We start from the raw sequence: 24,622 nt of genomic DNA on the forward strand, positions 1-24,622 counted from the left end.
ATTGAAGCAGGATGTAATAAAGGAAGATCTCCATCGAGACAGAGAGACTTTTCAAACTGAAGAAAGATAGGGAAGACTTCTAGAAAACAAGTTATCCATGCTTTTGATCAGAAGGAGCTGCGCACGGACTTCATTTATAAGTAAAGGTAAGACCATAATAAGGTTTTTTATATAAAACGTGCTTTTCATGATGGTATCCTTACATCACACTCAAATTTTTACCGCATGCCTTTGGTAAGTGCCGGAGTGAGTAGAGGTTTTAAAATAATTAGCGCATGCTTACCTTTACCGCATGCCTTTGGTAAGCGCGGGAGTGGAAAGAGGTTTTAAATAAATTAGCGCCCCGGCGGCAATTCAAGGAAATAGGGTATTAGGTCGTTACTGACAGTGGTTTTGTGAAGTGTTCCTGAGCCCATGTGGTGATATCCTTTACACACTGATGTCGGTTTCTGATGCAGTACCGTCTGAGGGATCAAAGGTCCGTAACATCATCTCTTACGTGCAGTGATTTCTCCAGATTCTCTGAACTTTTTGATGATTTTACGGACCGTAGATGGTAAAATCCCTAAATTCCTTGCCATGGCTTGTTGGGAAATGTTGGTCTGATAGCATTTTTCTAAACTGGACTTTCAATCGAAGCAGGAGGTAATAAAGGAAGATCTCCATCGAGACAGAGAGACTTTTCAAACTGAAGAAAGATAAGGAAGACTTCTAGAAAACAAGTTATCCATGCTTTTGATCAGAAGGAGCTGCGCATGGACTTCATTTATAAGTAAAGGTAAGACCATAATAAGGTTTTTTATATTAAATGTGCTTTTCATGATGGTATCCTTACATCACACTCAAATTTTTACCGCATGCCTTTGGTAAGTGCCGGAGTGAGTAGAGGTTTTGAAATAATTAGCGCATGCTTACCTTTACCGCAAGCCTTTGGTAAGCGCGGGAGTGGAAAGAGGTTTTAAATAAATTAGCGCCCCGGCGGCAATTCAAGGAAATAGGGTATTAGGTCGTTACTGACAGTGGTTTTGTGAAGTGTTCCTGAGCCCATGTGGTGATATCCTTTACACACTGATGTCGGTTTCTGATGCAGTACCGTATGAGGGATCAAAGGTCCGTAACATCATCTCTTACGTGCAGTGAGTTCTTTCAATCGAAGCAGGAGGTAGTAAAGGAAGATCTCCATCGAGACAGAGAGACTTTTAAAACTGAAGAAAGATAAGGAAGACTTCTAGAAAACAAGTTATCCATGCTTTTGATCAGAAGGAGCTGGCATGGACTTCATTTATAAGTAAAGGTAAGACCATAATAACGTTTTTTACATTAAATGTGCTTTTCATGATGGTATCCTTACATCACACTCAAATTTTTACCGCATGCCTTTGGTAAGTGCCGGAGTGAGTAGAGGTTTTGAAATAATTAGCGCATGCTTACCTTTACCGCATGCCTTTGGTAAGCGCGGGAGTGGAAAGAGGTTTTAAATAAATTAGCGCCCCGGCGGCAATTCAAGGAAATACGCTATATGGTTTTGAAAATGAAAAACCTCAAAATGTGTTTAATTTCCCAGTGTGGCCCTCAGTGGTGGAAGTTAGCGTTAGCATGTGTGCCTAATGTAGTGGCCCACTCACCCCAGCCCAGCAGACTCAGCTTGAGCAGGTATCTCCTGATGTAGATGTTGAAGACCCGCACCAGCAGCAGGTACAGGTGGAAGCCCTCCAGCGCCGACCAGGTGACGGTGGCCATCAGGGCCCAGTGCAGCAGGAGACCCAGGACCCCGCACGACCAGTCCGGCCCACGGGCCCCCAGGCTGCAGGCCAGGAAGCCCAGGTGCAGGCAGAGCAGCGCCAGCGTCAGGTGGGCATGAAGACACCCGCCTCGCTCGGGCGGCTGCCTGCTGTCGGACACACACACACACACACACACACACACACACACCTTGGTGCAATGCATGATGGGGGCTGGGACCCGGCTAACAGGAAGTAGCGTACTGCAGGCAGACGTAGAGGAAGAGGCTGAGGGCGGAGAAGAAGGCCGAGAGCGAGGACCCCACCATTGTGAGCAAACTCAGGTTGACGGCGTCTTCTTTGCTCAGCGACACGTCGGCGTTCTTGGCAGGAAGGAAAGGGAGATATTTTGTAGTAATTAGAAATGTTTATTGTTTCAAATTAGCGTGTTAGCATTCAACTCTAAATTGTCTTATTTTATTTGTCTATTTTGTTAAGTTAGTGTGTTAGCATATTAGCATTCAACTACAAATTGTCTTTAAAATCCATCCATTTTCTACTGCTTGTCCCTTTTGAGGTTGCAGGGGGTCGCTGAAGCCTATCTCAGCTGCATTCAGGCTGTCTTTAAAATTATTCTAATTTTTTTTCAAGTTCACGTGCAAGCATGTTAGCATTTAACTATAAATTCTCTTATTATATTTGTCTATTTTGTTAAGTTAGCGGGTTAGCATGTTAGCATTCAACTATAAATTGTCTTATTATATTTGTCTATTTTGTTAAGTTAGCGGGTTAACATGTTAGCATTTAACTATAAATTGTATTACTATATTTGTCTATTTTGTTAAGTTAGCGGGTTTGCATGTTAGCATTTAACTATAGTCTTATTATATTTGTCTATTTTGTTAAGTTAGCAGGTTAACATGTTAGCATTTAACTATAAATTGTATTACTATATTTGTCTATTTTGTTAAGTTAGCGGGTTTGCATGTTAGCATTTAACTATAGTCTTATTATATTTGTCTATTTTGTTAAGTTAGCAGGTTAGCATGTTAGCATTCAACTATAAATTGTCTTTAAAATCCATCCATCCACCCATTTTCTACCGCTTGTCCTTTGAGGGGTTGCAGGGGGTTGCTGAAGCCTATCTCAGCTGCATTCGAGCTGTCTTTAAAATTATTATAATTTTTTTTTCAAGTTCGCGTGTTAGCATTTTAGCATTCAACTATAAATTGTCTTATTATATTTGTCTATTTTGTTAAGTTAGCGGGTTAGCATGTTAGCATTTAACTATAAATTGTCTTATTATATTTGTCCATTTTGTTAAGTTAGCATGTTAGCATTCAACTATAAATTATCTTTAAAATCCATCCATCCACCCATTTCCTACCGCTTGTCCCTTTTGGGGTTGCAGGGGTTAGCATTTTAGTATTCAACTATAAATTGTCTTATTATATTTGTCTATTTTGTTAAGTTAGCGGGTTAGCATGATAGTATTCAACTATAAATTGTCTTATTATATTTGTCTATTTTGTTAAGTTAGCGGGTTAGCATGTTAGTATTCAACTATAAATTGTCTTATTATATTTGTCTATTTTGTTAAGTTAGCAGGTTAGCATTCAACTATAAATTGTCTTTAAAATCCATCCATCCATCCACCCATTTCCTACCGCTTGTCCCTTCTGGGGTTACAGGGGGTCGCTGAAGCCTATCTCAGCTGCATTCGGGCTATCTTTAAAATTATTATTATATTTTTTTCAAGTTCGCGTGCTAGCATGTTAGAATTTAACTATAAATTGTCTTATTATATTTGTCTATTTTGTTAAGTTAGCGGGTTAGCAAGTTAGCATTCAACTAAAAATTGTCTTATTATATTTGTCTATTTTGTTAAGTTAGCAGGTTAGCATGTTAGCATTTAACTATAAATTGTCTTATTATATTTGTCTATTTTGTTAAGTTAGCAGGTTAGCATTCAACTATAAATTGTCTTTAAAATCCATCCATCCATCCACCCATTTCCTACCGCTTGTCCCTTCTGGGGTTGCAGGGGGTCGCTGAAGCCTATCTCAGCTGCATTCGGGCTATCTTTAAAATTATTATTATATTTTTTTCAAGTTCGCGTGCTAGCATGTTAGATTTTAACTATAAATTGTCTTATTATATTTGTCTATTTTGTTAAGTTAGCGGGTTAGCATGTTAACATTTAACTACAAATTGTCTTATTATATTTGTCCATTTTGTTAAGTTAGCAGGTTAGCATTCAACTATAAATTGTCTTTGAAATCCATCCATCCACCCATTTCCTACCGCTTGTCCCTTTTGGGGTTGCAGGGGTTAGCATTTTAGCATTCAACTATAAATTGTCTTATTATATTTGTCTATTTTGTTAAGTTAGCGGGTTAGCAAGTTAGCATTCAACTATAAATTATCTTATTATATTTTTCTATTTTGTTAAGTTAGCAGGTTAGCATGTTAGCATTTAACTATAAATTGTCTTATTATATTTGTCTATTTTGTTAAGTTAGCAGGTTAGCATTCAACTATAAATTGTCTTTAAAATCCATCCATCCATCCACCCATTTCCTACCGCTTGTCCCTTTTGGGGTTGCAGGGGGTCGCTGAAGCCTATCTCAGCTGCATTCGGGCTATCTTTAAAATGATTATTATATTTTTTTCAAGTTCGCGTGCTAGCATGTTAGAATTTAACTATAAATTGTCTTATTATATTTGTCTATTTTGTTAAGTTAGCGGGTTAGCATGTTAGCATTTAACTATTAATTGTCTTATTATATTTGTTGATTTTGTTAAGTTAGCAGGTTAGCATTCAACTATAAATTGTCTTTAAAATCCATCCATCCACCCATTTCCTACCGCTTGTCCCTTTTGGGGTTGCAGGGGGTCGCTGAAGCCTTTCTCAGCTGCATTCGGGCTATCTTTAAAATTATTATTACATTTTTTTCAAGTTCGCGTGCTAGCATGTTAGAATTTAACTATAAATTATATTTGTCTATTTTGTTAAGTTAGCGGGTTAGCAAGTTAGCATTCAACTATAAATTGTCTTATTATATTTGTCTATTTTGTTAAGTTAGCGGGTTAGCATGTTAGCATTTAACTATAAATTGTCTTATTATATTTGTCTATTTTGTTAAGTTAGCGGGTTAGCATGTTAGCATTCAACTATAAATTGTCTTATTATATTTGTCTATTTCGTTAAGTTGGCGGGTTAGCATGTTAGCATTCAACTATAAATTGTCTTATTATATTTGTCTATTTTGTTAAGTTGGCGGGTTAGCATGTTAGCATTTAACTATAAATTGTCTTATTATATTTGTCTATTTTGTTAAGTTAGCGAATTAGCATTCAACTATAAATTGTCTTATTATATTTGTCTATTTTGTTAAGTTAGCGGGTTAGCATGATAGCATTAAACTATAAATTGTCTTTAAAATCCATCCATCCATCCACCCATTTCCTACCGCTTGTCCCTTTTGGGGTTGCAGGGGGTCGCTGAAGCCTATCTCAGCTGCATTCGGGCTATCTTTAAAATTATTATTATATTTTTTTCAAGTTCGTGTGTTAGCATTTTAGCATTCAACTATAAATTGTCTTATTATATTTGTCTATTTTGTTAAGTTAGCGGTTTAGCATGTTAGCATTCAACAGTCAGGATCAAAGCCCGCTCTAAGCCATGGATCAATCCAGACCTATTAGCTGCCATAAAAGACAAAGACAGAAAATACTTCGAATACAAAAAGTGTAAAACCGAAGTAAATAAACAACCCAATAATAATAACATCAAATCACTCCTTTCAACTCTCAAAAAGCAATGCAATAAATTAAGAAATAAGACAAACAACCTGACTAAATCCCTGAAAAAAAATTATATCAACAACAAAATACAGGAAAACACAAATATGCCACGTGAGCTCTGGAAAATTCTCAACAAGCAGCTTCCTGGATGCAGCCAGAAACTTAAAACCAGACTCACCAACATCAACATCAAGGAGGGTGACGCCCTCATTACAGACAAAATGGATGTAGCAAGCAGACTTAACACCTTCTTCACCAACATAGCCACAACTCTCGTTAACAAGCTATCCCATCACTCTGGTCGCTCTGGTGTAGAACACATTAAAGCCTTCTACAGAAAGCAAGGAGTAGTCAACAACAATTTCAAACAAGCAGTGTTGGTCTGGGCCGCCTTTGGCTTCTGGCCCCGAGACCCAAACCCGTAATAGGCGTTAGAAGATGCATGGATAGTAGCTACTATTATTATAAGGTATTGTGTGTAGAATTTTGAGGACCAAAAATAATTAATTCCATTTCACATTGTCATTGTCAACTGTTAGTCCTAAGTGTCCCAATACTTTTGCCTAGGGTTAGTCGTAAGTGCCCCAATACTTTTGTCCAGTGGTAGTCCTAAGTGTCCCAATACTTTTGTCCAGTGGTAGTCCTAAGTGTCCCAATACTTTTGCCTAGTGTTAATCGTAAGTGTCCCAATACTTGTGCCTAGTGTTAGTCCTAAGTGTCCCAATACTTTTGCCTAGTGGTAGTCCTAAGTGTCCCGATACTTTTGTCCAGTGGTAGTCCTAAGTGTCCCGATACTTTTGTCCAGTGGTAGTCCTAAGTGTCCCAATACTTTTGCCTAGGGTTAGTCGTAAGTGTCCCAATACTTTTGTCCAGTGGTAGTCCTAAGTGTCCCAATACTTTTGCCTAGGGTTAGTTGTAAGTGTCCCAATACTTTTGTCCAGTGGTAGTCCTAAGTGTCCCAATACTTTTGCCTAGGGTTAGTCATAAGTGCCCCAATACTTTTGTCCAGTTGTAGTCCTAAGTGTCCCAATACTTTTGTCCAGTGGTAGTCCTAAGTGTCCCGATACTTTTGTCCAGTGGTAGTCCTAAGTGTCCCAATACTTTTGTCTAGTGGTAGTCCTAAGTGTCCCAATACTTTTGTCTAGTGTATCTACCTTCTCTGCATTGTGTGGTCACGCTAGTGCTTCCTGCTTTTAAGCAGCCATCTTGAGACAACAGCAGCGCAGCAGCAGCAGCACAGCAGTTCTTTGAAGGGACATAAAATCAAAACCGGAGCAGTAATCAAAACTCTTTCGCTAACTTTTAATCAGAAGGGTTCAAACTCTCTCCTGTGCGAGTTTGAAGCCGAAACGACAAACGCGCTCAGAGGAGATAATGTTTGAATAAAGGTGACGGGTGTTTACAAAACTGTTGTTTTGAAGGAGTAATTGCCAACTTCCTGTTGATTTTTGCTGAAGGATGTCAATTATTAAATTAGAAATGGTCTCAGTCAACGAGGTGCTTAATAAATTGAGCGCGCTCCACCCAAACAAGACCCCCGGCCTTGACAATATCCCCTCCAGATTCCTCATGGACTCTGCCAGCACTACTGCCCCAATAATCACACACTTAATAAACCACCATCGCCCCAATAATCACACACTTAATAAACCACCATTGCCCCAATAATCACACACTTAATAAACCACCATTGCCCCAATAATCACACACTTAATAAACCACCATTGCCCCAATAATCACACACATAATAAACCACCATTGCCCCAATAATCACACACATAATAAACCACCATTGCCCCAATAATCACACACATAATAAACCACCATTGCCCCAATAATCACACACATAATAAACCACCATTGCCCCAATAATCACACACATAATAAACCACCATTGCCCCAATAATCACACACATAATAAACCACCATTGCCCCAATAATCACACACATAATAAACCATCATTGCCCCAATAATCACACACATAATAAACCATCATTGCCCCAATAATCACACACTTAATAAACCACCATTGCCCCAATAATCACACACATAATAAACCACCATTGCCCCAATAATCACACACTTAATAAACCACCATTGCCCCAATAATCACACAAATAATAAACCACCATTGCCCCAATAATCACACACATAATAAACCACCATTGCCCCAATAATCACACACATAATAAACCACCATTGCCCCAATAATCACACACAAAATAAACCACCATTGCCCCAATAATCACACACTTAATAAACCACCATTGCCCCAATAATCACATACAAAATAAACCACCATTGCCCCAATAATCACACACTTAATAAACCACCATTGCCCCAATAATCACACACTTAATAAACCACCATTGCCCCAATAATCACACACATAATAAACCACTATTGCCCCAATAATCACACACTTAATAAACCACCATTGCCCCAATAATCACACACTTAATAAACCACCATTGCCCCAATAATCACACACTTAATAAACCACCATTGCCCCAATAATCACACACTTAATAAACCACCATCGCCCCAATAATCACACACTTAATAAACCACCATTGCCCCAATAATCACACACTTAATAAACCACCATTGCCCCAATAATCACACACTTAATAAACCACCATTTCCCCAATAATCACACACATAATAAACCACCATTGCCCCAATAATCACACACATAATAAACCACCATTGCCCCAATAATCACACACTTAATAAACCACCATTGCCCCAATAATCACACACATAATAAACCACCATTGCCCCAATAATCACACAAATAATAAACCACCATTGCCCCAATAATCACACACATAATAAACCACCATTGCCCCAATAATCACACACATAATAAACCACCATTGCCCCAATAATCACACACATAATAAACCACCATTGCCCCAATAATCACACACAAAATAAACCACCATTGCCCCAATAATCACACACTTAATAAACCACCATTGCCCCAATAATCACATACAAAATAAACCACCATTGCCCCAATAATCACACACTTAATAAACCACCATTGCCCCAATAATCACACACTTAATAAACCACCATTGCCCCAATAATCACACACATAATAAACCACTATTGCCCCAATAATCACACACTTAATAAACCACCATTGCCCCAATAATCACACACTTAATAAACCACCATTGCCCCAATAATCACACACTTAATAAACCACCATTGCCCCAATAATCACACACTTAATAAACCACCATTGCCCCAATAATCACACACTTAATAAACCACCATTGCCCCAATAATCACACACATAATAAACCACAATTGCCCCAATAATCACACACTTAATAAACCACCATTGCCCCAATAATCACACGCTTAATAAACCACCATTGCCCCAATAATCACACACATAATAAACCACCATTGCCCCAATAATCACACACATAATAAACCACCATTGCCCCAATAATCACACACTTAATAAACCACCATTGCCCCAATAATCACACACATAATAAACCACCATTGCCCCAATAATCACACACTTAATAAACCACCATTGCCCCAATAATCACACACTTAATAAACCACCATTGCCCCAATAATCACACACATAATAAACCACCATTGCCCCAATAATCACACACATAATAAACCACCATTGCCCCAATAATCACACACATAATAAACCACCATTGCCCCAACAATCACACACATAATAAACCACCATTGCCCCAATAATCACACACATAATAAACCACCATTGCCCCAATAATCACACACATAATAAACCACCATTGCCCCAATAATCACACACATAATAAACCACCATTGCCCCAATAATCACACACTTAATAAACCATCATTGCCCCAATAATCACACACATAATAAACCACCATTGCCCCAATAATCACACACTTAATAAACCACCATTGCCCCAATAATCACACACTTAATAAACCACCATTGCCCCAATAATCACACACTTAATAAACCACCATTGCCCCAGTAATCACACACATAATAAACCACCATTGCCCCAATAATCACACACTTAATAAACCATCATTGCCCCAATAATCACACACATAATAAACCACCATTGCCCCAATAATCACACACTTAATAAACCACCATTGCCCCAATAATCACACACTTAATAAACCACCATTGCCCCAATAATCACACACTTAATAAACCACCATTGCCCCAATAATCACACACTTAATAAACCACCATTGCCCCAATAATCACACACATAATAAACCACCATTGCCACAATAATCACACACATAATAAACCACCATTGCCCCAATAATCACACACTTAATAAACCACCATTGCCCCAATAATCACACACATAATAAACCACCATTGCCCCAATAATCACACACTTAATAAACCACCATTGCCCCAATAATCACACACTTAATAAACCACCATTGCCCCAATAATCACACACATAATAAACCACCATTGCCCCAATAATCACACACTTAATAAACCACCATTGCCCCAATAATCACACACTTAATAAACCACCATTGCCCCAATAATCACACACATAATAAACCACCATTGCCCCAATAATCACACACTTAATAAACCACCATTGCCCCAATAATCACACACATAATAAACCACCATTGCCCCAATAATCACACACATAATAAACCACCATTGCCCCAATAATCACACACATAATAAACCACCATTGCCCCAATAATCACACACATAATAAACCACCATTGCCCCAATAATCACACACATAATAAACCACCATTGCCCCAATAATCACACACATAATAAACCACCATTGCCCCAATAATCACACACTTAATAAACCACCATTGCCCCAATAATCACACACTTAATAAACCACCATTGCCCCAATAATCACACACATAATAAACCACCATTGCCCCAATAATCACACATTTAATAAACCACCATTGCCCCAATAATCACACACATAATAAACCACCATTGCCCCAATAATCACACACATAATAAACCACCATTGCCCCAATAATCACACACTTAATAAACCACCATTGCCCCAATAATCACACACATAATAAACCACCATTGCCCCAATAATCACACATTTAATAAACCACCATTGCCCCAATAATCACACACATAATAAACCACCATTGCCCCAATAATCACACACTTAATAAACCACCATTGCCCCAATAATCACACACATAATAAACCACCATTGCCCCAATAATCACACACATAATAAACCACCACTACCACAATAATCACACACATAATAAACCACCATTGCCCCAATAATCACACACTTAATAAACCACCATTGCCCCAATAATCACACACTTAATAAACCACCATTGCTCCAATAATCACACACTTAATAAACCACCATTGCCCCAATAATCACACACATAATAAACCACCATTGCCCCAATAATCACACACATAATAAACCACCACTACCACAATAATCACACACATAATAAACCACCATTGCCCCAATAATCACACACTTAATAAACCACCATTGCCCCAATAATCACACACTTAATAAACCACCATTGCCCCAATAATCACACACATAATAAACCACCATTGCCCCAATAATCACACACATAATAAACCACCATTGCCCCAATAATCACACACTTAATAAACCACCATTGCCCCAATAATCACACACTTAATAAACCACCATTGCCCCAATAATCACACACATAATAAACCACCATTGCCCCAATAATCACACACATAATAAACCACCATTGCCCCAATAATCACACACTTAATAAACCACCATTGCCCCAATAATCACACACTTAATAAACCACCATTGCCCCAATAATCACACACTTAATAAACCACCATTGCCCCAATAATCACACACTTAATAAACCACCATTGCCCCAATAATCACACACATAATAAACCACCATTGCCCCAATAATCACACACTTAATAAACCACCATTGCTCCAATAATCACACACTTAATAAACCACCATTGCCCCAATAATCACACACATAATAAACCACCATTGCCCCAATAATCACACACATAATAAACCACCATTGCCCCAATAATCACACACTTAATAAACCACCATTGCCCCAATAATCACACACTTAATAAACCACCATTGCCCCAATAATCACACACATAATAAACCACCATTGCCCCAATAATCACACACACAATAAACCACCATTGCCCCAATAATCACACACATAATAAACCACCATTGCCCCAATAATCACACACTTAATAAACCACCATTGCCCCAATAATCACACACTTAATAAACCACCATTGCCCCAATAATCACACACTTAATAAACCACCATTGCCCCAATAATCACACACTTAATAAACCACCATTGCCCCAATAATCACACACTTAATAAACCACCATTGCCCCAATAATCACACACATAATAAACCACCATTGCCCCAATAATCACACACATAATAAACCACCATTGCCCCAATAATCACACACTTAATAAACCACCATTGCCCCAATAATCACACACTTAATAAACCACCATTGCCCCAATAATCACACACTTAATAAACCACCATTGCCCCAATAATCACACACTTAATAAACCACCATTGCCCCAATAATCACACACATAATAAACCACCATTGCCCCAATAATCACACACTTAATAAACCACCATTGCTCCAATAATCACACACTTAATAAACCACCATTGCCCCAATAATCACACACATAATAAACCACCATTGCCCCAATAATCACACACATAATAAACCACCATTGCCCCAATAATCACACACTTAATAAACCACCATTGCCCCAATAATCACACACTTAATAAACCACCATTGCCCCAATAATCACACACATAATAAACCACCATTGCCCCAATAATCACACACACAATAAACCACCATTGCCCCAATAATCACACACATAATAAACCACCATTGCCCCAATAATCACACACTTAATAAACCACCATTGCCCCAATAATCACACACTTAATAAACCACCATTGCCCCAATAATCACACACATAATAAACCTCTCAATCAAACAAGGCCAAGTACCCAAGGATTTCAAGAAAGCAAGAGTAACCCCCCTTTATAAAAAAAAGGAAGCGAAATAGAACCTGGTAACTACCGACCTGTTTCTATTCTCACTTCCATTTTCAAAGTAATGGAGAAAATAGTTTATGAACAGGTGGATAGATACTTTGCTAATAATAAACTCATGTACAAATTACAATGTGGCTTCAGAACTAAGCACTCCACTGACACATGTCTTCTCTATCTGACCGACCACATCAAACATGAGCTGGACATTATAAATACTGCTGGTCATGCTGGACATTATAAATACTGCTGGACATGCTGGACATTATAAATACTGTGGCATGGTCATGCTGGACATTCAGAAGGCCTTTGACACTGTTAACCACGCTATACTGTTGGATAAGCTCAGAGCAAACACCTTGGATAGAACCTCATGGAGCTGGATGCAGTCTTACTTGGAGGGGAGGAAACAGGTGATAGAGGTGTCCCCTCCCCTCTCAGTAAGCTGTGGAGTCCCCCAAGGCAGTATACTAGGGCCTTTACTGTTCCTAATATACATCAATGACATGCCATCAGCATGCCACTGTGAATTGTTCCTGTTTGCGGATGACTCGGCCCTGCTGGTATCCGGCAAGGACAAGTCACAGGTGGAACAAATCCTCAGTGCTGAACTCCTTAATATTTGCACCTGGCTCGCTGACAACAAGCTATCCATACACTTAGGTAAAAGGGAATCCATCCTATTTGGGTCCCACATCAACCTTCTTAAAGTCAGTGACTTGACTATAAAAGTGGGTGACATTGTTATCACCAGGAAAGATGAGATCACCTACCTAGCTTCCATTCTAGAGGCTAATCTTTCCTGTGATAAAATGGCAACCAAGGTCATCAAAAAGGTCAACCAAAGAACGAGATTCCTCTACAGAATCTCCTCTCTGGTCAACAAAAGCACCTTGAACATTCTAGCGGGAACTCTCATTCAACCCTTCTTCGATCACGCTTGCACCTCCTGGTACCCCAGCACCTCCAAAACCCTCAAATCTAGACTCCAAACATCCCAGAATAAGCTAGTCCGGTTACTTTTAGACCTCCACCCCAGATCACACCTCACTCCAACCCACTTCTCCAAAGTGGGCTGGCTCAGGGTGGAGGACAGAGTCAAACAACTTGCACTGAGCCGAGTCTATAAAATCCGCTACACCTCCCAGATACCGAAGTACATGTCAAACTACTTCCTTAACGTAAATGAGCCCCATAACCACAACACCAGGGGGAGCTCCACAAACCACGTTAAACCCAGATTCCCATCTAACAAAGGTCTTAACTCATTCTCTTTCTATGCCACATCAATGTGGAATGCACTCCCAACAGGTGGAAAAGTAAGTGCATCTCTATCCTCCTTCAAAAGCGCTCTAAAACAACACCTCCAGGCAACTTCAACACTTTACTAATACCCTCCTCCATTCACATCCCATCTCCCCGGATTATAAATAACCTAATGTAAATAATCAAATGTACTTCTAATGTATATACTTGTTCTTATGCTATGTGAACTCACTATGTTCTCTGCTGGCTGTACATATCCTACTAAGTCACACCTACACTGTTTCAATGTCCACATTTCTCTGTTGATGCAATTGTTGATGACTGAAGTTCTGATATCAACCAAAGCTCCTCATCCCACCCCCCGGATTGTAAATAATGTCAATAATTCAATGTATATACTATGATGATTAACTTGTGTGATGACTGTATTATGCTGATAGTATATATTTGTACCATGAATTGATTAACGTGGACCCCGACTTAAACAAGTTGAAAAACTTATTGGGGTGTTACCATTTAGTGGTCACTTGTACGGAATATGTACTGTACTGTGCAATCTACTAATAAAAGTATCAATCAATCAATGTATACATATATATATACATACATATATTTATTTATATATATAATTATTTATTTATATATTTATAATTATAATTATTTATATATGTATATGTATTTTTACATGCATATGTATGTACACATACATATATATGTATTTTTACATACATACATGTATACATACATATATAAGTGTGTGTATATATACATACACACATGTATAAATAACCCTGCAATGAGGTGATGACTTGTCCAGGGTGTACCCGCCTTCCGTCCAGAAGAAGCTGATAAAGGCTCCAGCACCCCTTGCGACTCCAAAAAGGGACAAGCAGTAGAAAATGGATGAATGGATGGACATGTATAACTACATACATACATGTATGTCTATATATATATAGACATACATTCATTCATACATACATACATACATACATACATACATACATGTATGTCTATATATATATATATATATATATATATATATACATACATACATACATACATACATACATGTCTGTATATATACATATATACATACATACATACATACATACATGTATGTCTATATATATACATATATACATACATACATACATGTATGTCCATATATATATATATACATACATACATACATAATATGTATATGTATGTTGTGTTTGTTAGGAGGTGTGATGGATCAGAGGAAGGTGTTCTTACCACGAGTACAGCAAAGAAGCTGAGGTGGTTGCAGCGGCACACAAAGTGACTTCCTGTGTCGTTGGTGTCGCAGCCGTCTGAGCTCCAGGAGCCTGAACACAAAATAGAAGGATGACAACTCCGGGTGTTGTTGTCTACTGACAATCACAACATGAGGTCTACCTGTCCCTTCTTCCTGGGCCGACTCCTCCCAAAACACACACCTGCCCTCACGCACCTGAAACACAGCACACACCCGCATTGTTGTTGTACTTGTCTGCTTTTATTTTGTTACCTTATTGTACTTGTCTGCTTTCTTTTGTTACCCTTTTTGTACTTGTCTGCTTTTATTTTGTTACATTGTTGTACTTGTCTGCTTTCTTTTGTTACCTTGTTGTACTTGTCTGCTTTTATTTTGTTACCTTGTTGTACTTGTCTGCTTTCTTTTGTTACCTTGTTGTACTTGTCTGCTTTTATTTTGTTACCTTGTTGTACTTGTCTGCTTTCTTTTGTTACATTGTTGTACTTTTCTGCTTTCTTTTGTTACCTTGTTGTACTTGTCTGCTTTTATTTTGTTACCTTGTTGTACTTGTCTGCTTTCTTTTGTTACATTGTTGTACTTGTCTGCTTTCTTTTGTTACATTGTTGTACTTGTCTGCTTTCTTTTGTTACATTGTTGTACTTCTCTGCTTTAATTTTGTTACCTTGTTGTACTTGTCTGCTTTCTTTTGTTACATTGTTGTACTTGTCTGCGTTCTTTTGTTACATTGTTGTACTTTTCTGCTTTCTTTTGTTACCTTGTTGTACTTGTCTGCTTTTATTTTGTTACCTTGTTGTACTTGTCTGCTTTCTTTTGTTACATTGTTGTACTTGTCTGCTTTCTTTTGTTACATTGTTGTACTTGTCTGCTTTCTTTTGTTACATTGTTGTACTTCTCTGCTTTAATTTTGTTACCTTGTTGTACTTGTCTGCTTTCTTTTGTTACATTGTTGTACTTGTCTGCGTTCTTTTGTTACATTGTTGCACTTGTCTGCTTTCTTTTGTTACCTTGTTGTACTTGTCTGCTTTATTTTGTTACCCTTTTTGTACTTGTCTGCTTTCTTTTGTTACATTGTTGTACTTGTCTGCTTTCTTTTGTTTTACTATGTTGTTGTATGTGACTATGTTGTGATGTGTTGTGTTATACTATGATGTTGTGTTTGACTATGTTGTGGTGTGTTGTGTTATACTATGATGTTGTGTTTGACTATTTTGTTGTAGTTGTGTTTGACTATGTTGTGGTGTGTTGTATTATACTATTACTTTGTGTGTTGTGTTCTACTATGTTGTTGTAGTTGTGTTTGACTATGTTGTGGTGTGTTGTGTTATACTATGATGTTGTTTGTTGCGTTCTACTATATTGTTGTAGTTGTGTTTGACTATGTTGTGGTGTGTTGTGTTATACTATTACGTTGTGTGTTGTGTTGGACTATGTTGTGGTGTGTTGTGTTGTGTTGTACTATGTTGTTGTAGTTGTTTTCGACTATTTTGTGGTCTGTTGTGTTATACTATGATGTTGTTTGTTGTGTTTGACTATGTTATGGTGTGTTGTACTATGTTGTTGTAGTAGTGTTTGACAATGTTGTGGTGTGTTGTGTTGTACTTTGTTGTTGTAGCTGTTTTTGACTATATTATTGTAGTTGTGTTTGACTATGTTGTGTTATACTATGATGTTGTTTGTTGTGTTTGACTATGTTGTGGTGTGTTGTGTTTTACTATGTTGTGGTGTGTTGTGTTTTACTATGTTGTGGTGTGTTGTGTTCTACTATGTTGTTGTAGTTGTGTTTGACTATGTTGTGGTGTGTTGTGTTCTACTATGTTGTTGTAGTTGTGTTTGACTATGTTGTGGTGTGTTGTATTATACTATTACGTTGTGTGTTGTGTTTGACTATGTTGTGGTGTGTTGTGTTTGACTATGTTATGGTGTGTTGTGTTTGACTATGTTATGGTGTGTTGTGTTGTACTATGTTGTTGTAGTTGTGTTTGACAATGTTGTGGTGTGTTATGTTGTACTTTGTTGTTGTAGCTGTGTTTGATTATGTTGTTGTAGTTTTATTTTACTATGTTGTGGTGTGTTGTGTTTTACTATGTTGTTGTAGTTGTGTTTGACTATGTTGTGGTGCGTTGTGTTGTACTTTGTTGTTGTAGCTGTGTTTGACTTTGTTGTTGTAGTTGTGTTTGACTATGTTGGGGTGTGTTGTGTTATACTATGATGTTGTTTGTTGTGTTTGACTATGTTATGTTGTGTTGTACTATGTTGTTGTAGTTGTGTTTGACTATGTTGTGGTGTGTTGTGTTATACTATGATGTTGTGTGTTGTGTTTGACTATGTTGTGGTGTGTTGTGTTGTACTATGATGTTGTGTGTTGTGTTTGACTATGTTGTGTTTGACTATGTTGTTGTAGCTGTGTTTGACTATGTTGTTGTAGTTGTGTTTGACTATATTGTGGTGTGTTGTGTTCTACTTTGTTGTTGTAGTTGTGTTTGACTATGTTGTGGTGTGTTGTGTTATACTATGATGTTGTGTTATACCATGATGTTGTGTGTTGCGTTCTACTATGCTGTTGTAGTTGTGTTTGACAATGTTGTGGTGTGGTGTGTTTGACTTTGTTGTGGTGTGTTGTGTTTGACTATGTTGTGGTGTGTTGTGTTCGACTATGATGTTGTGTTCTACTATGATGTTGTGTTGTACTACGATGATGTGGTGTGTTGTGTGTCACCGTGTTGTTGTGCTTGAAGGACATGACGACTGGCTGGGAGAGGTTCTTCAGCGTAGAACTTCCTGCCTGCACCACCAGCACGGTGTCCCCCAACACGGTGTGTGTCGCTCCCACTCGTCGTCCACGTTTCCTCCTTGAAGTCTCCACAAAAGAGGCGACAAAGCTGCTTTTTACCGAGCGCCTGTGAAGGCATCACCTGGCCTCCCTCCTCACTTCTACCTGGAAGTGTTTGCTGTCCAGCACGGTGACCACCACCACCACCACCACCACCACCCGGCCGCTCCTCTCGCCACTGGCCGCTCTCTGGAGGGCCGACGACGGCATGCGGACGTCGTGATCCGCTGTGGGACGCACCTCCACCTCAAAATTCAAAGCATGCAAATTGTTTTACATTTTTTTCAACACCAAAACAATGTATAACAAAAAAAAACATTTCAGGCTACACTCAAGTTGAAAAATAAGTATTTTCTTACTCCAGGTTTAAATCTGTAGATCAGAACTTCTCAGAAAACACTTGGCTCTCCAAGTAGCCTCGTAATGGCCAACAATAAAACACAGTAGCGTAGTGGCCCTAAGCATTCATTAAAAACAAGGCAGGGTTTTATTTAACTGGTATATTTCATATTTTAAATACAATTTACACACACCAACAATAATACTCAATTTAAATTATATATTTGTGAGGTGAAGTGAATTATATTTATATAGCGCTTTTCTCTAGTGATTCAAAGCACTTTTACATAGTGAAAGCCAATATTTAAGTGATATTTAAAGCAGTGTGGGTGGCATTGAGAGCAGGTGGGTGAAGTGTCTTGCCCAAGGACACAACGGCAGTAAGGAGGATGGCTGAAGCGGGGATCGAACCTGGAACCCACATATGCGGTCCTCTCCAAGGTTTCCCATAGTCATCATTGTCACTGTCACCGACGTCCCACTGATTGTGAGTTTTTCCTTGCCCTTATGTGGGGTCTGTACCAAGGATGTCATTGTGGTTTGTGCAGCCCTTTGAGACACTTGTGATTTAGGGCTATATAAATAAACATTGATTGATTGACTGATTGATATATACACATATACATATATATATATATATATATATATATATATATATATATATATATATATATATATATATATATATATATGTATATATATATGTATATGTGTATATATATATATATATATATATAAATATATATATACACATATACATATATATATACATATATATGTACATATATACATATATATGTATGTGTGTATATATGTGTGTATGTATATGATTGATATATATATACATACTTATATATATATATATATATATATATATATATGTATATATATATATATATATTGATATATATATATATATACATGCCATTTTTGTCAAAACCCTGTTTTTCATAGCAACACCACAAAATATGTCATATTTAATATGACATATTTTTACAACGTGACACAACATTGTTTTTTATCCATTATTATAATTTTTTTAAACAAGAGTTTTTTCCATGTCTCACTAAAATGATTTGGATAAGATAAGATACAAAAGTATTATAATTAAAGACGTGCAATTATTTTATTGCAACACTTTAATCTCCAAATTAACTTCAGATCTAACCGTCAATTATCATGTGTTATTATTTTTGTCTGTTTGTTGGTTTTATGCCCATTTTGTCAAAGACAACTTATTTTCTATGCCAAACACAAAATACAAAATCCATATTTCCCCCAAAACATATTTCAAAGTATAATAGTAGTATAAATTGTTAAAAATAAGTCGTACATTTATTTGTATTATTATTATATTTTACTTTTAACCCTTAAATGAGTAGATTAACCTCAGATCTGTCCTTTACACATTTTTATTATAGTTTAATGGTTTGTTTTATGCCATTTTTGTGAAAGAAAACTCAGTTTTTTACGGCAAAAACACAAAATATGCAATATTTCAATCAATCAATCAATCAATCAATCAATGATTATTTATATAGCCCTAAATCACTAGTGTCTCAAAGGGCTGCACAAACAACAACAACATCCTCAGTAGAGCCCACATTTCAAAGTTAAATAAAATTATCACACTAACATTCTCAGGGACCCAAAAGGGTCCCACTCATAAAAGTGTTAAAAAAGGGTCATACATTTATTTGTATTATTTTAATTTTTTTTACCTTTAACACTTAAATCAGCAGATTAACCTCAGATCTGTCCTTTACACATTTTTATTTTATTTTTATGGTTTGTTTTATGCAATTTTTGTCAAAGAAAACTCAGTTTTTTATGACAAAAACACAAAATATAAAATATTTCCCCCCTAAATATTTCAAAGTTAAATAAAATTATCACACTAACATTCTCAGGGACCCAAAAGGGTCCCACTCATAAAAGTGTTAAAAAAGGTCATACATTTATTTGTATTATTTAATTTTTTTTACCTTTAACACTTAAATCAGCAGATTAACCGCATATTTGTCCTTTACACATTTTTATTTTATTTTTATGGTTTGTTTTATGCCAATTTTGTCAAAGAAAACTCATTTTTTTATGACAAAAACACAAAATATAAAATATTTCCCCCCTAAATATTTCAAAGTTAAATAAAAATATCACACTAACATTCTCAGGGACCCAAAAGGGTCCCACTCATAAAAGTGTTAAAAAAGGGTCATACATTTATTTGTATTATTTTAATTTTTTTTTACCTTTAACACTTAAATCAGTAGATTTACCTCAGATCCATCCTTTACACATTTTTATTTTATTTTTATGGTTTGTTTTATGCCATTTTTGTCAAAGAAAACTCAGTTTTTTATGACAAAAACACAAAATATAAAATATTTCCCCCCTAAATAGTTCAAAGTTAAATAAAAATATCACACTAACATTCTCAGGGACCCAAAAGGGTCCCACTCATAAAAGTGTTAAAAAAAGGTCATACATTTATTTGTATTATTTTAATTTTTTTTACCTTTAACACTTAAATCAGTAGATTAACCTCAGATTTGTCCTTTGCACATTTTTATTTATTTTTATGGTTGGTATTATGCAATTTTTGTCAAAGAAAACTCAATTTTTTATGACAAAAACACAAAATATAAAATATTTCCCTCCTAAATATTTCAAAGTTAAATAAAAATATCACACTAACATTCTCAGGGACCCAAAAGGGTCCCACTTATAAAAGTGTTGAAAATAAGTCATACATTTATTTGTATTATTTAGTTTTTTTACCTTTAACAGTTAAATCCGTAGATTAACCTCAGATCTTTTCTTTAAACATTTTTATTATATTTTTATGGTTGGTTTTATGCCCTTTTTGTCAGAGAAAACTCAGTTTTTTATGGCAAAAACACAAAACTATTAGATGTTTCCCCCAAAAATATTTCAAAGTGTAATATTTGATGTGAAGTCATTGGAGCTTTAAATAAGATCAATAATTCATAAAAACATTGGTTTTGATTCATTATTATTTTTGAATAATAACAGCTAATTTAATGTCTCTGATAAAAGTGTTAAAAATAAGATAAATTTACTTTTTTATTTTTTTCATTTCAACACTTAAATTGCTAAATAAACTCTAGATCAGGGGTCAGCAACCTTTTTGAAAGCAAGAGCTACTTCTTGGGTACTGATTAATGCCAAGGGCTACCAGTTTGATACACAATTAAATAAATAGCCAGAAATAGCTAATTTGCTCAATTTACCTTTAACTCTGTTATTATTAATAATTAATGATGTTTATCTTTGTGGAAACACTGATAATTTTAATGATTTCTCACAATAAATATATATTTTTGATTAAATGTTTTAAATAGGTTAAAATCCAATCTGCACTTTGTTAGAATATATAACAAATTGGACCAAGCTATATTTCTAACAAAGACAAATCATTATTTCTTCTAGATTTTCCAGAACAAAAATGTTAAAATAAATTAAAAATACTCTAAATATGAATTTGATTCTACAGATTTTCTAGATTTGCCAGAATAATGTTTTTGAATTTTAATCATAAGTTTGAAGAAATATTTCACAAATATTCTTTGTCGAAAAAACTGAAGCTAAAATGAAGAATTAAATCAAAATGTATTTATTATTCTTTACAGTAAAAAAAATAAATTTACTTGAACATTGATTTAAATTGTCAGGAAAGAAGAGGAAGGAATTTAAAAGGTAAAAAGGTATATGTGTTTAAAAATCCTAAAATCAATTTTAAGGTTGTATTCTTTTCTCTAAAATTGTCTTTCTGAAAGTTATAAGAAGCAAAGTAAAAAAATAAATGAATTTATTTAAACAAGTGGAGACCAAGTCTTTAAAATATTTTCTTGGACTTTCAAATTCTATTCGAGTTTTGTCTCTCTTAGAATTAAAAATGTCCAGCAAAGCGAGACCAGCTTGCTAGTAAATAAATACAATTTAAGAAATAGAGGCAGCTCACTGGTAAGTGCTGCTATTTGAGCTATTTTTAGAACAGGCCAGCAGGCGACTCATCTGGTCCTTATGGGCGACCTGGTGCCCGCGGGCACCGTGTTGGTGACCCCTGCTGTAGAGCTAATCATTAGTTATTGTATTGTTATTACTTTTGTTTGTTTTATGTCAATTTGTCAAAGAAAGCTTTATGTTTTTATGGCAAACACAAAATATGCAATACATATTTCCCCCCAAAACATATTTCAGAGTGTAATATTTGATGTGTAGTAATTGGAGCTTTAAATAATTCCCAACATTGATTTTGATTCATTATTATGTTTTGAGCGATGACCATTTTAATTAAAAAAACAGCCTGCGTTGTTTGAGTCAACATTGCAACTTTCTATTGTTACATGTCACCTGTTTGCTCTTTATTCCACTTTCTCATTTATTTTTTCCCAAGAGTATTTTTAGAGTGGGCCCCAGGACCAGGGGGGCCACACTGTTGGACAACCTGTAGAAGGTCAAGTTGGATATACTTTAGAGTAGCCCGTGTACAGCAGTGTGGATCTACTATCACCTGAAAAAGACCACTGTGTTTTGTCTATTGTGGAGCATGTTGGCGTGCACGAGGGCTGCTGACATGGGGAGAGCAGCGGTTCACCGAGGGAAAGAAGGATTTCCCAACATATACTGAGATCTTAGTGGGACATGAATTATTGATCAAACACACTTCAGGTCATTCAAGGTCAACATAGAGATACATGTTCTGCCCTTTTGGAGACAAGATGGCCACCTGTCAATCAAATGAAGGTCAAAGAAGAAGATTCTCTCACCTTATTGGATGTTTCAACTTCAAGGAAAATAAAGCCTGGCTTCCCTCGGCCTGTCAGGGTGCACCTGACTATGTGCTGCTTGTAACACCTGTAACACAACATTGTTACACACACAACTTCTTACAACTGACTATGTGCTGCTTGTAACACCTGTAACACAACATTGTTACACACACAACTTCTTACAACGGACTATGTGCTGCTTGTAACACCTGTAACACAACATTGTTACACACACAACTTCTTACAACGGACTACGTGCTGCTTGTAACACCTGTAACACAACATTGTTACACACACAACTTCTTACAACAGACAATGTGCTGCTTGTAACACCTGTAACACAACATTAATACACACACAACTTCTTACAACTAACCATGTGCTGCTTGTAACACAACAATGTTACACACACAACTTCTTACAACGGACTATGTGCTGCTTGTAACACCTGTAACACAACATTGTTACACACACAACTTCTTACAACGGACTATGTGCTGCTTGTAACACCTGTAACACAACATTGTTACACACACAACTTCTTACAACTGACTATGTGCTGCTTGTAACACCTGTAACACAACATTAATACACACACATTCACACACAACTTCTTACAACTGACTATGTGCTGCTTGTAACACCTGTAACACAACATTGTTACTAGACACACACACAACTTCTTACAACTGACTATGTGCTGCTTGTAACACAAGATTGTTACTAGACACACACACAAGTTCTTACAATGGACTATGTGCTGCTTGTAACACCTGTAACACAACATTGTTACTAGACACACACACAACTTCTTACAACTGACTATGTGCTGCTTGTAACACAAGATTGTTACTAGACACACACACACGTTCTTACAATGGACTATGTGCTGCTTGTAACACAACATTGTCACTATACACACACACACACACACACACACACACACACACACACACACACACACACACACACACACACACACACACAACTTCTTACAACTAACTATGTGCTGCTTGTAACACCTGTAACACAACATTGTTACTAGACACTCACACAACTTCTTACAACGGACTATGTGCTGCTTGTAACACCTGTTACACAACATTGTTACACACACAACTTCTTACAACTGACTATGTGCTGCTTGTAACACCTGTAACACAACATTGTTACAACATGGCCCAACACAACATTGTTACAACATGACCCAGCACAACGTTGTTACAACACAACACAACATTGTTACAACATGACACAACACAACGTTGTTACAACATGACACAACACAACATTGTTGCAACATGACCCAACACAACATTTTTGCAACATGACCCAACACAACATTTTTGCAACATGACCCAACACAACATTGTTACAACATGACACAACACAAGATTGTTACAACATGACACAACACAATATTGTTACAACATGACACAACACATGATTGTTACAGC

At 36.6% G+C, this 24,622-nt stretch overlaps 1 protein-coding gene across 2 annotated transcripts in view; it reads right to left on the minus strand.

The window, feature by feature from the left end:
* Window positions 1-24,622, minus strand: part of LOC133546847 (adhesion G protein-coupled receptor G3-like) — a 36,021-nt gene that overhangs the window by 8,543 nt on the left and 2,856 nt on the right. The window contains exons 4-10 of one of the 2 annotated variants that reach the window (XM_061892690.1): window positions 23,163-23,250; window positions 18,136-18,276; window positions 17,917-18,057; window positions 15,341-15,395; window positions 15,179-15,270; window positions 1,986-2,104; window positions 1,626-1,888 (exon numbers count right to left, since the gene is read on the minus strand). In XM_061892690.1, the coding sequence (XP_061748674.1) occupies window positions 1,626-1,888; window positions 1,986-2,104; window positions 15,179-15,270; window positions 15,341-15,395; window positions 17,917-18,057; window positions 18,136-18,276; window positions 23,163-23,250 (899 nt within the window). Of the gene's footprint in view, window positions 1-1,625; window positions 1,892-1,985; window positions 2,105-15,178; window positions 15,271-15,340; window positions 15,396-17,916; window positions 18,058-18,135; window positions 18,277-23,162; window positions 23,251-24,622 lie in introns of both variants that reach the window. The other variant, XM_061892686.1, reaches the window with a different exon arrangement.

This window comes from Nerophis ophidion, linkage group LG02 (assembly GCF_033978795.1).
Source record: "Nerophis ophidion isolate RoL-2023_Sa linkage group LG02, RoL_Noph_v1.0, whole genome shotgun sequence".
NCBI classification, from domain to species: domain Eukaryota; kingdom Metazoa; phylum Chordata; class Actinopteri; order Syngnathiformes; family Syngnathidae; genus Nerophis; species Nerophis ophidion.